Source organism: Erpetoichthys calabaricus, chromosome 16, assembly GCF_900747795.2.
Source record: "Erpetoichthys calabaricus chromosome 16, fErpCal1.3, whole genome shotgun sequence".
Lineage (NCBI taxonomy): Eukaryota > Metazoa > Chordata > Cladistia > Polypteriformes > Polypteridae > Erpetoichthys > Erpetoichthys calabaricus.
In genome coordinates this window covers 40558859-40572746 of record NC_041409.2, presented here as the reverse complement: position 1 = coordinate 40572746, position 13888 = coordinate 40558859, and the positions used below count along the sequence as shown (strand labels likewise).

Sequence of the window (13888 nt, the reverse complement as noted above, 5' to 3'; positions counted from 1 at the left end):
AAAAGTTATTTCGGTACTGTTATTTATTTCAGTCTGAACACCATATACTTGAAATATATATTGGCTCCAAAGTTAAGTTTATTAATTACACAATATTTTTAATAGTAAGTAAGATTGACAAAAAAGCCTGTAAATACATTTAAAAATCATATTTTGCAGTTTCTTATGTACATTTAGTTTTCAATATTGGATGTTCATCTTAAAAAAGTACTGTGATAGTATATCAAGAAAAACAAAACAGGGCTGTAAATAAACCCATATTTTATGACATTATAATGAATGTATAATTTAACATTGATATACTGTACAGGGCTGATTCGTGTATAGTCAGGGGTGAACTTAGGAGGGTGAGTGCCCCTTGGGTTGAACTATCTGAAGGAACCGCAGAAAAACTAGCATGTAATGCCAAAGCTTAGGGGTCACCTAAACCTGAATAGGAACTACGCAAGAACAATACGTAGTGCCAGAAGACGTAAGCAATGGAGAGCTAGTAAGAATCATACAAACGGCATTAGAGATGATGAATGATGATGAGAGAAACAAGGAAAATGTAGGCTATGCAACGGCAAAGCTAAGAATTCTAAGTGATAGCCATCAGAACAGTCGGCCATGCTAAATAAAAGCAAAGACAGTCTTAGCCTTCAGCAATTGAAAGAGGGAAAGAAAGAGAGGGAAGGAGACAAACATATTTAAACATTACACTGACACCTAGTTACTTTTAACAATATCAGATATTTTCAGCTTTTAAGGTAAAATTAAGAAAAAATAATAACAAAATAATAATAAAATAAACATCAAAAAAGGTTGGGTTTTCCCGTTTCAGTAGATCTATACTAATTTATTGTCCAATTTATTGTGAAACGTCGTTTCTAAACCAGAAATGACTTGTCAACAGCAACATTCTGCGCAGGTATGTTAGGTGTGGAGGTGTTTTATTTTCAAGAAGCATTTGTCACTACTGTACGAAGTGACAGGTGACTAAATCGACAACAAAATGCAAACACCTGACAACTAAGCTGAAACGTTTTTCACTTTTGATCTACATCCAGGATGGTCTATAACACATTTTCAGTAAAGGTTTTGTTGATCAGTACATTTTATCGTTAAGCTTTTGAATTACGGAAGCCAGCTGCACGTTGTAAATGTGGTATCAGTGTAGGGTGATTAGGAATTTCTTTGTATCTGCTGGACTCAATGACAATGACAGTGGTGTCCGTTTAAATTTTGAGTCCGATGAACCCAAAATCTCTAACTCTACAATAAATAAAAATACTGAAACAAAGATCTGACGGAACTAAAAAACTGCAGCCTGTTTACCTAGCCGGAGTACGAGAACTTGTGCGCCTTGTGTGGCGTAATAAAGGTGACAGGAAAAAAAGAAAACGTCAGTGACAGCGCCAGTCAGCCAATGTTATTAACTGTAGACTTAAATACAAATAGCCATGTGGAAGGTTTTGTATAAAAGCAAGACAGCGAAATACGGGGTCCCTATGTTGGTGAGTTACACGGCCGGTTTTTTCGACGGCGCTAATTGATTATGACGACTCAGAGCGATCGTCCTCAGTACAGAGCTCAGCTCTTTAAAGCCCCCAGTAAATAATTATGATATTTATGATATGCAGGATGCAACTAAGAATGTGTTTTCTGTACCCAGCTTGATTGTGTTTTTTCTTCAAATTTAGCAATATTTATTACATATAGTACCATTAACATACACCATCACAAGGTACTTTACAGAACTGAGAAGTTTACATAATCAATTTTAATAACGGAACAGTGTAATGTTAGGAATAAATACATTAAATACAAGATACATACATATAGACGTGAAAGAGTGAGTACACCCCATTGACATACAAATAGCAGACCTTCACAGAAGGAAAACGTTCCTTTTCAATTATTTATTTATAAAAGCATCAATAGATTTTATGGTCTGTTGGGGGGGGAGGGGGGGTAACCCAGTCCATGCTTGGCCTCACAAGCAGGCATTGCCCACTTTAGCAGAAATTACTTCTTGTAGGTGTTGTGCAGTCTCTGCAAACTTTTTTCATTTATAAGAAGTGTGTGGGTTTTCTTGCTTGTCCTCCCTGTTGCAGCATTTCATCAATTGGACCGAACCAGCCCAAAACGCTCCATTTGTGCTTTTTGAGCCAATCCTTGGCAGATTTGCTAGTGTGCTTCAGATCATTATCATACTGAAAGGTCCATTTTTGGTACACCTTCAACTTTTCGACAGATGGCATCACATTCTCCATATAGTGCAGAATTCATAGATGATTCGATGGCTGCAAGCTGCCCAGGCTCTGAGGCACTAAAAAAACCTAAAACAGTACATTTCCACCTCCATGCTTCATGGTTGGTATGAGGGTCTTCTCCAGAAATGCATTCTTTGGTTTGTGCCAAATGTGTCTACTGTTACTATAGCCAGACAACTCTTTGATTCACTGGTGTAGAGCACATTGTTCCAGAAGGTCTTGAAAGCAAACTTTTGTCTTGCTTTAATGTTCTTTTTAGACAATAATGGCTTTTTCCTGGCATACCTTGCTGCAGGTCACATTTGTGCAATCTCTTTCCAATTATAAGGACTTATTAACTTTTGCAAGAGTTACCTGCAGATCCTGCAATGAAATTTTGGGATCCTTGGAGACTTCTTTTAATACTAGACGGTCAGCTGTTGGGCTGAATTTGCTGGGCAGGCCAGTCCTGAACAAATTAGCAGTCATTTGAAATCTACACCATTTGTAGTTGACTTATCTTACTTTACAATCAAATTGGCAAATTTGAAATCAACTATCTGTTTAAATTCTTTGCCAGACTCCTAGGTATACAGTCTTCTTTCTGAAGGCCTTAAAGAAATCGTGATCTTGTCATGATGACATCATACACGTCTACAACAAAGAGAACGCCAAACCTCTTTATATCTGGGGTTTTAAAAAAGACAGCTGAGTCCACTTGCATACTCCATAGGAATGGTTCTAATTATTGGCAGCTCATCTGGAACAGTTTGATTGACTTGAAGTGGCAATAAATGTACAGGTGTCCTTACTTTTATCATGTGACAAATATGCAGACCCTAGAGGGCAGCAGGCAAGCTGAGTTGGAAACTGATGGGCTCCTAATAAACTTGGACAGTTTCAGGGATGCATTTCACCCAGGGGCCACTAGGGGTCACTATGGCCTATGTTACTAACCTCTGAAGATCTTTTGTCAGTAAATCCACAATAAAGCTTATAAGGGATGCTCACTGATAGCTTCAGAATGACTATGAATTAGGAGGAAGCACTAAAAAGTTTGTGAGGGCAAATTTTGAGATGTTGAAAATAGAAGGTAAAATGCAATTTTTTTACATTTTATTTTCTTTTCTTTTTGCATATAAGTATTCTGCTTAGTGACTTTAGTGTGTTGCAGAATTGCTGAATGTGCTGAAAAATGTCCTGTCTTTGTGGATATTTGGATCCAGATGGAAGAAATGCTTGTTCTGTTTGGCTTTATCATAGCTGTTCCATCATTTATGAGTTTCTGTTGTCCCAATTATAGAATCATATGGGCCTGCCACTAACACGGTTTTCTACCACTTTACAGACAACATGGCTTGAAAACTCTACCCAGAATCATATTTTTTTAATAACTCTTACGATAATTGTTTCTTTTCAGTATTGTATTGCAACCCTATTTTATGTGTAAATGTCTTGTTTGCAAAATTCCTTAGGGATATTTCCAAAGATTTCAAAGTGGCTGTGAAAGCTAAATTTGTTATATATTAGATAGATAGATAGATAGATAGATAGATAGATAGATAGATAGATACTTTATTAATCCCGATGGGAAATTCACAATATCTGTCAGGTTGGTAGTTTGGTGGCTCAGTGATTAGCACTGCTACCTCTCATTTGGCCCTTGTGGAGTATTTTTGATTTAATTATTTTCCTCCCGGTTGAAATTAATTTAGTGGGTGCCATGGCCTGGCATGAAGAGCTACAACACCCAGTCATGCTTCCTGTCTTTTTTGATATTGTTACCGGGAGAACAGTCTCTCGCATCAACCATGTATTGGAATTAGCAGACTGTGAAATAGAATAATTGGTTTTATTACACTGATCAGTTTGTATATTTGATCCTGTAATTTTATTTTGTTTGCATCTTTTCATAGCTTTTCCTGTTAATGACATTCTGTGAATTAAATATTTATTGATAAACTGCAGAAAAACTAGCAGCTTAATGGTAAACAAATCTCACAATACAATACAATACTCAGTTTTGGGTTTCATGGTACAATTCTTTTGTGATACATTTTGATCCATTATTGCTGTATTTACTAAAGAAATTATAGTGTTCCCATACAGGAGACATGTCAAACTACTATTTGGGTTTCTACAGCTCAGACTTGACCTCTTTATTCATCATTTATGTGTAGTTTTCTAAAGAGGACTGATGGTGCTTTGCAAAAAGACAATATGACAGAAGTATATCATTATGTTCTAAGATGGTAAAAATGAAGAATCTTGGTCAGTGGAAAGTTAACCACTCCCTATAGAAGTTTTACAGAGACTGTAATTTTTTTAAAGTTAAAAAAAGTTAATTTGGTTGTGATTTTATTTTAAGTATGAATATTCTTTTAATGTTTGTGTCTATGTGTTGCTACATTCTGAAATTTCTGAACAAAAAATGAGCATCTGAATACATTATGTGGCCTTTAAAACAAATGGCTATGATCTTTATCACAGCATGCTGTCATTAAAGAACAGTTTCAACTCAAGATTTGGCCCCTGAGCAAATTATGCTGTTTTACTGAAACAAATAGAATCCAGTCAAAACTGTAATTTGTTACACATTATGCACATTGCACTGACACTGGCTTTAGTTCTCTGTGATCATGTAGATTAAAGCTATTTTAACTCCAGTTCTAAACACTGTCAAGTTGCTAACAGGGTCACTGATATCTATAGCAATTCATCTGTATTTTAAGGTTTGTGAAAATTGTGAAAGCCAAGGAGAAACTGGCTGATTTATAGGTAATACAGCATCTTACGCACTTAACTGTGCTTGCCTACACTTGGTCAGTTTATAGTCTTGAAGCACAGAAGAGAAAAACCAGTCCCCAGAGTAAGCCAGACATGTGCAGCCTTCACCCTAGCTATGAGTCACTCTGAAGCCAAAGCAGGATGTAAAGTTGTGTCCTGTCCTCCACACAGAGGCCAAACAATAACAGTTATGCCAAAGAGAACATTTTTAGATCAGTCAACTTTTCAGGCATTGACTACACATGCCCAGCCTGCAACAGGTTTACTTCACTTAAGCCCTATGGTATGTATAATGCAAATCCAGCTTTAAACTTATATTTTGCATGTGCCAGCTGTCAATGCTGCCTAGTAAGGGGCATTCTAGAGTTCAACAAAGTGATTTGAGTCATTGGGGTCAGTTGACAATAAAGATTTGGATCACTGACGTCCTAAATTATTTATTTCATTGAACATCAGTAGATTAGAGAAATTTTGACGATAACAGGCCATTTAGCCCTAACAAACTTACCAGTCTCGTCCACGTAATTTCTTCAAAATATCATCAAATTGAGTTTTTAGGGCCCCTAAACTCTTACTTTCTATCAAACCACTTGATAGTTTATTTCATGGTTTCCTGTATGAAAAAAACTTTCTAAATTTAGTGGGATATTGAATCTTAACAAGTTACCATCTGTGTTCTTGTTTTAAGTAACAGGCTAGAACCAGTATAATAGTTGCATTCATCCATGTTTCCCCCAAAACTGTCTTAGCCATAGCAGGGGTGCAAGTCAGGAACAGTCCCTGGACAAGGCATCAGCCCATCACACCCACCCACCAGGGATCAATTTACCATCGCCAGTCCACGTATCCTGCATGTTTTTGGACTTTGGGAAGAAACTGAAGCACCCAGAGGAAAATCATCACACACAAGGAGACCAGGCAGTCTCTATGCAGTGAGCACCAGGGACTAGAATCCCAGTCTTCTTACTGTGATACAACAATGTTACTACCATGAAAATTCCTTTCATAATTTAAAAAATTTGTATTGTGTCAGATCTTTTATTTTGATTTTATTGATTTTATTAAAATCAAATAATATTCCATACAAATAAGTCAAGTTTTACAAAACTAGGTACGAAACAAATCAACCCCCACCCATGAGAAAGAGAGCTAGACCAGCAAAGAAAAACTTTAAACCATACTAAAAAAATAAGTAAATAGATAAATTAATAAATGATAACAATAAATAGAGTAATCTGCTTCCTCAATTAAAAAGCTTATTCTAAAATGTTATTGATTAGATCCTGTCAGGTTTTGAAAAAGGTTTGTACAGATCCTCTAAGTGAGAATTACAGTTAGGTCCATAAATATTTGGACAGAGACAACTTTTTTCTAATTTTGGTTCTGTACATTACCACAATGAATTTTAAATGAAACAACTCAGTTGCAGTTGAAGTGCAGACTTTCAGCTTCAGTTCAGTGGGGTGAACAAAACGATTGCATAAAAATGTGAGGCAACTAAAGCATTTTTTTAACACATTCCCTTTATTTCAAGGGTTCAAAAGTAATTGGACAATTGACTCAAAGACTATTTCATGGGCAGGTGTGGGCAAGTTCGTCGTTATGTCATTATCAATTAAGCAGATAAAAGGCCTGGAGCTGATTTGAGGTGTGGTGCTTGCATGTGGAAGATTTTGCTGTGAACAGACAACATGCGGTCAAAGGAGCTCTCCATGCAGGTGAAAGAAGCCACCCTTAAGCTGCGAAAACAGAAAAAACCCATCCGAGAAATTGCTACAATATTACGAGTGGCAAAATCTACAGTTTGGTACATTCCTGAGAAAGAAAGCAAGCACTGGTGAACTCAGCAACGCAAAAAGACCTGGACGTCCACGGAAGACAACAGTGGTGGATGATCGCAGAATCATTTCCATGGCAAAAAGAAACCCCTTCACAACAGCCAACCAAGTGAACAACACTGTCCAGGGGGTAGGCGTATCGATATCCAAGTCTACCATAAAGAGAAGACTGCATGAAAGTAAATACAGAGGGTGCACTGCAAGGTGCAAGCCATTCATAAGCCTCAAGAATAGAAAGGCTAGATTGGACCTTGCTAAAGAACATCTAAAAAAGCCAGCACAGTTCTGGAAAAACATTCTTTGGACAGATGAAACCAATATCAACCTCTACCAGAATGATGGCAAGGAAAAAGTATGGAGAAAGCGTGGAACAGCTCATTATCCAAAGCATACCACATCATCTGTAAAACACGATGGAGGCAGTGTGATGGCTTGGGCGTGCATGGCTGCCAGTGGCACTGGGACACTAGTGCTTATTGATGATGTGACACAGGACAGAAGCAGCCGAATGAATTCTGAGGTGTTCAGAGACATACTCAAATCCAGCTAAATGCAAAATCAAATTGATTGGACAAACATACAGATGGACAATGACCCAAAACATTCAGCCAAAGCAACCTAGGAGTTTATTAAAGCAAAGAAGTGGAAAATTCTTGAATGGCCAAGTCAGTCACCTGATCTTAACCTAATTGAGCAAGGATTTCATTTGTTGAAGACCAAACTTCGGACAGAAAGGCCCACAAGCAAACAGCAACTGAAAGCTGCTGTAGTAAAGGCCTGGCAGAGCATTAAAAAGGAGGAAACCCAGCATCTGGTGATGTCCATGAGTTCAAGACTTCAGGCTGTCATTGCCAGCAGAGGGTTTTCAACCAAGTATTAGAAATGAACATTTTATTTCCAGTTATTTAATTTGTCCAATTACTTTTGAGCCCCTGAAATGAAGGGATTGTGTTAAAAAAATGTTTTAGTTGCCTCACATTTTTATGCAATCATTTTGTTCATCCCACTGAATTAAAGCTGAAAGTCTGCACTTCAACTGCATCTGAGTTGTTTCATTTAAAATTCATAGTGGTAATGTACAGAACCAAAATTAGAAAAACGTTGTTTCTGTCCAAATATTTATTTATTTATTATTTTTTCCAGTTTCAGATAATATATAACATCAGTTACTCACTGACTTAAAATAGGAGAGTTAGGATTCTTCCAGTTGAGCAAGTTAAGTCTACGTGCCAATAGTGTAGTAAAAGCAATTACAGTTTGTTTGACCTTCTCCACTTTAAGCCCATCTGGAAGTAACACCAAACACGGCTATTAATAGATTAGGAAGAATTGTGACACCAGGGCTGTCTGAAAGGCATTTAAAGATTTTGGTCCAGAATGATGTTAATTTGGTGCACGCCCAAAACATGTGACCCAGAGAGGCTGGAACTTGATTGCAATGTTCGCAGGTTGGATCTTGCCATAGAAACATTTTGGACATTTTGTTAAACGAGACAGATGTGCTCGATATATAATTTTAAGTTGAATAATTGTATACTTTGCACATGTGGAGCTCGAGTGAATTCTGTGCATTGCTACATTCCACTCCTTTTCTTAGATGTTGAGTGAGAGATCCTTTTCCCTCTGTACTCTTGGATCTTTGAAAGGGAGGGACTGTAAAATGTTTTTATATATTAGGGAGATGTTGTCGGAGTCCTCAAGACTGATCAATATTTGTTCATGCATAGAGGTAGGTGGGTCGTGAGGAAAACTGGCCAGGTTTTGTTTAACAAAGTTTCTGATTTGAAGGTAATGAAATAAATGTGTTGTTGGAAAGTTAAATTTGGAGTGTAATTGTTTGTAGGATGCAAAGATGTTGTCTATGTACAGATCTCTAAGTGATTTAATCCCAAATGTTTTCCAGCCATTAAAAACTGTGTACGTTTGAGAGGGTGGAAAAAGGTGGTTCTCGTTCAGAGGTGCCACAGATAAAAGCTTCTCTATCTTAAAATACTTCCTACATTGGTTCCATATTCTGAGTGAGTGAAGCACAATTGGGTTGTTAGTATATTGGCGATGACTTGTACTTATTGGGGTACAAAGCAAGGAATATAAAGAAGTACTGACAAGATTTAATGTTCTATTGCAGACCAAGCCTGTGTATGTTCATGTATTTGTGTCCATGTCCAGGTTTTTAAAGCTTGTATATTTGCTGCCAAATAATAAAATTGAAAGTTAGGTACAGTCATGCCACCTTTCACCTTAGGTCTTTGTAGGGTCGCCCTTTGGATATGTGGTTGTTTTGAATTCCAAATAAATGAGGTTATGGTTGAATCTAATTTCTTAAAAAATTATTTATTGCTGTATATTGGAATGTTTTGAAATAAAAAAGAAGCTTAGGATGGATATTCATCTTAAAAATGTTAATTCTTTCAGCTAAAGTGAGATGAAGGGTAGACCATCTATGGAAGTCTTGCTTAATTTTTTCCATACAGACAGCACTATTTTGTTGTTAAAGAGCTTTATGTTTACTTGTAATGTTTACCCTTGGGTATTTAAACTGATCTCTTTATCTCATAAGCATTTTGACAGTGAACTCCAGTGGCTCAATGGCGATTGCAAAAAGCAGTGGTGACAAGGAGCATCCTAAAGTAGTCTGAATTAATGTTGTTAATACAAGCTGAAGCTTCTGGACTGGTATACAGTAGTTTGAATCTTGCACAAATGTTCGAACCTAACCCAAATTTCTCCAATGTAGTGAAAAGGTAGTTCCATTCAATCATATCAAATGCTTTTTCTGCATCTAACGATAATAATATCTCCGTGGTGTTGGACTTTGTGGTTGAATGTATTATTAAAGTGTCTGCCTTTAATAAATCCAGTTTGGTCTTGTGATATTACTGAAGGAAGCACTTTCTCTATCATTCTAGCTAGGACTTTGGAGAGTATCTTAACGTCATTATTCAGAAGTGAAATTGGTCTATATGATGCACATTGTAATAAGTCCTTATTTTGTTTAGGACAGACGGTAATTAATGCTTGGTGAAAAGTTTGAGGTAGAATTTTATTGTCTGTAGCTTCTGTAAATGTTGCTAATAAAAGTGGAGCTAGCTGAGTTGAGAATTCTTATAAAATTCAGTAGGGTAGCCATCAGGGCCTGCTGCTTTCTCACTCTAAAATGAGTTTATAGCATCTGGTAATCCTGAAGCCAGAGGTTTATCCAATTCCTCTGCACTGAGAGTATCTATTTATTTCTGGTATCTGTAATGCATCCAGAAATGCATTAGATTGCATCTTGTCTTATTTAAACTCAGTAGAACATAGTAGTCTCTAAATGTGTGCATCATATTTTCATGGTCAATGATTTTGTCTCCGTCTGTGTTAGTGATTGCTGGGATTGCATTGCGAACTTCCTGCATGTGGATTTGTTGAGCTAAGATCTTATTAGCTTTCTCTCCATGTCCATAGTAATGATATCTCTCTATTATAAAAGGAAATCTTGAGACAAGGCTTTTTGCCAAGAGATTTTTTTCAAGTCCCACGAGACAAGACTTTTGCCATGAGATTTTTTCAAGTCACGCCCTTGGTCCACTCAGCTGTCATTCGTGTGAATGCTTTTGTCAGACACAGTTCCTGTGCTCTCGGCTCTTATAAATTTTTACGTTTTTCTCATTTAAAGTCGTTTATGAAAAATCCTCAGTTTCATCGTTTAAAGAAGCTTTTGTGGAGAATAATTTTAGACATGAAATCTAATTGTTTCCATCGATGTAGTCCTTTTCTGGACAATAACTTTATACGTTCTAGATGACACCTCAACAACTAAGTGAAGAAGAAAGGGCAGTGAGTCGAAAAGAGGCCCAAAAGCGTTGGAAAGAAAAGAATTCAAAAAGAACAATAATAATTTAAGTGCAAATTTGGAAAATAAGGAAAGTAATAATCAGCCCGGACCAAGTGGAATTGAAAACTAGCAGGTCAAACCGAGGTCAGAAATAAAAGATAAAGAGTAGAAGACAAAGTAGAATGTTGAAAAGAGGTTCAAAAACTTTGGCACGATACACATGCTGACCAGGTTAGAGATTATGAAAGTACTAAAATTCGAAAGTCTCAAACAAACGGAAATTATTACTTGGTGAAACAAAAGAACAGCGAAAAGAGATTGAATATATGGACATAGTTGATATGACAGAAGTATGTAGATATTGTTTGGCTTTAAATTTTACGTCGGAGACTTGTAGATTGTCTAATTTGTGTTGCCATCAGAGAAAAGTTGTGTTTCTTCCCAATAAATAGGCGTATCCGCGAGAATTAAAAGATCTGTTGTTGGTGAAAGTGAAATCCACAAACACTACAAGCAAAATTTCTGAATCTACAATAATCTGTTCGCGATCGCAACATTCAATGCTCAAAACGTAAGTTTACACAATTCAGGATTATACGTTATGAGAATCTGTGGTCCCACAACAATTAAAGCTACCACAAGTTTAATTTCCAAGAAATCACAATTCAGTCAGGTTTATATTTATGATCACGGAGAAGTGATGCAACATAGAATCGAAAGATTAAACGATCGGACGTATTAGAAATTCTACAGCCAATAATGGATACAAATCCATACGTATAAAAAGTATCTCACTTTACACAGAATTTATCTGCAAAATACGGACAAAGAAGTTTTCTTGGATTTCTATATGAATTTGAAAGAGCACGGTCGCATTTATAATAAAACAACATGTGACGAATTGTTAGCGATAATAGTTTTGAAAGACGGAGATTTCCAAGACAGAAGTTTAAAAAGTATTTGCGTGTTAATTTCAAAGCCAAACAGAACGAAAAAGTATAACTCAATGAATACCTCTAATGCAACATGAAACATAATTTTATTTAAATTTATTACGTTGTACTATTTTTTACTATGGTTAATTTCTCGCTGTAATGTAAAATAGTTCTATTATGCATATGTAACAGTTCCCATGAAAATAACAATATGTTTAAATTGTTCATACGCTTACCCTTACACGAACGGCAGAGACGCGATGTGGCTGGCGCATAGCGCCCACACGGTGGTTGGCGAACGAAGCGAGCAGGGGGCAGAGTCCCCTAGTTTTGATTTAAATTGAGTTGTTCAGTTTCTTTAGTTGTTAAGAGGTTTATTTCTGAATACAGAGCCTGTCTTTTCCTATGAAGTGCCTCACTTGGACACCTGGCATGTTCTTGATCTATTCTGGTAATTTCACTGATTAGCTCTGATATCTTCTTGGTTTCCAATTTATTTCTGTGGGAAAGATATGAGATAATCTGTCCTCTTAAGAAAGCCTTCAGAGTTTCCCAGAGTATTCCTGCAGAAACCTCTGAGGATGTATTTGTCTCTCTATTATAAAAAAAAAATCTTGGGAGGGAGATGAGGGAGACGAGACGCGATCTTCTCGGAAGACATTTTGACGTCACGCGAAACAATGCAGTGAGACAAAAGGACAGCTGCTGTACAGGCTTTTAAATGAACGACGTGCAGCGTGACAAGCAGAACATGTAGCTCGCCAGCAGCAGCAGAAAGACAGCAGCTGAAATGACTGCAACTCCTTTAGTTGCGTTCAGCCCCCCCTTCACAATGCGAGCAGCGTTATATGTCCCACTCCCGGGGCTGGAAATAAAGAACAAAGAGTAGATGACAAAGTAGAATGTCGTAAAGAATTCAAAATTGTTACAACAGGTTAGAGGTAATGGAATTACGAAAATTCCAAAGTCTCAAAAAAAAAGTATAGGAAAGATCGCATAAGCGCAAACTAATGGAAATTATTACTCGGTGAAATAACGGAACACCGAAAAGAGATCGAATATATTGTTCGGATTTAAACTTAAAGTTAGAGACTTGAAGATCATCTAATTCATGTTGCCAGCGAGAATTAAAAGATTCCAAAAACGTTGCGGTATGAAGTCCCGTGAGATGGAGACTTTTAACATGAGATTCTTACAAGCCACGCCCTACTTACAACTATTTTCAAACAAGACCACAGTCATCTAACCTCAGTCGTGTGAATGCTTTTGTCAGACACACTTCCTGTGCTTTCAGCTCTTAAAAATTTTATCAGGACAATAATTTTATACTTTCTAGATGACACGTCAATGACAAAGCAAAGAAGAAAGAGCATGGACAAACATTCGAGAAAGTCATTTTATTTATTAGAGAGAAAGAAACGATATTCACTCACAGGCAGTTATACGTTGCATTGTCACGATGTAAGTCCAAACACGACATCAAAATTCAATGCGATCTTGAAGAAAAATTAATTCCAAATATTGTTTTTTTACAAAAGTTTTAAAGTAAAAGTGAAAATAATGCATATGTAACAATTCCCATGAAAGTAACAATCTCTTTAAATTTTATATCCGGTAAACCAAACCCGGAGGTGGGCGAGCAAAGCGAGCAGGGGGCAGAGCCCCCTAGTCTCTAAAAAAATTGATTTGTTTGGACATAAATTTTGTACAGTTCTCGTCTGTTAATAAAAGTGGGTTAAGACACCATCTGCAAGATGAGTATGTGGGGCATAATGATTTTAGCTCCAAGATCAAAGGGGTGTGGTCAGAGATAACAATAGCATCATACTTACAAGATTTAATTGTAGGCAGGAAATTGTTATCTACAAAGAAATAATCAATTCACTTTACAGTTAAGTAAATTACCCATGACAGTCACATATATCCCTTCAGGATTAGATATTACATCTGATACTGCAGTTGAGACTATTCTGTGTATAAGAATTCCCATACTTCTAGTTTTCTTTGTAAAGCAGAAATGGAATATTTGGCCAGTCCAGTCTCTGTGCAGCCGAAACTGATCCTTGCTTTTAATACGTGGGTCTCATGTAAAAATACTATTTTAGCGTTTAGACCGGTTAGATGAGAGAATACTTTCTTTCTTTTTAATTTGTGATTCAGACCTTTAACATTCCAGCTAACAAAGTTAACTGTTCGGTCATGGAGACAATGCTTCTGAACTTTTGTTGTCTTTTTGTAGTCTTAACTGAATATAAGACAGCTGTGACCTTAATTTCC

At 36.8% G+C, this 13888-nt stretch overlaps 1 protein-coding gene across 1 annotated transcript in view; it reads left to right on the top strand.

Moving 5' to 3' along the window:
- The first annotated feature begins 1330 nt into the window (after positions 1 to 1330).
- LOC114666747 (cytochrome c oxidase assembly protein COX16 homolog, mitochondrial) overlaps positions 1331 to 13888 on the top strand; it is a 74584-nt gene continuing 62026 nt past the window's right edge. The window contains exon 1 of the mRNA XM_028821729.2: positions 1331 to 1496. Coding sequence (XP_028677562.1) covers positions 1443 to 1496 — 54 coding nt within the window. The 5' untranslated portion in view covers positions 1331 to 1442. The remainder of the gene's footprint in view (positions 1497 to 13888) is intronic.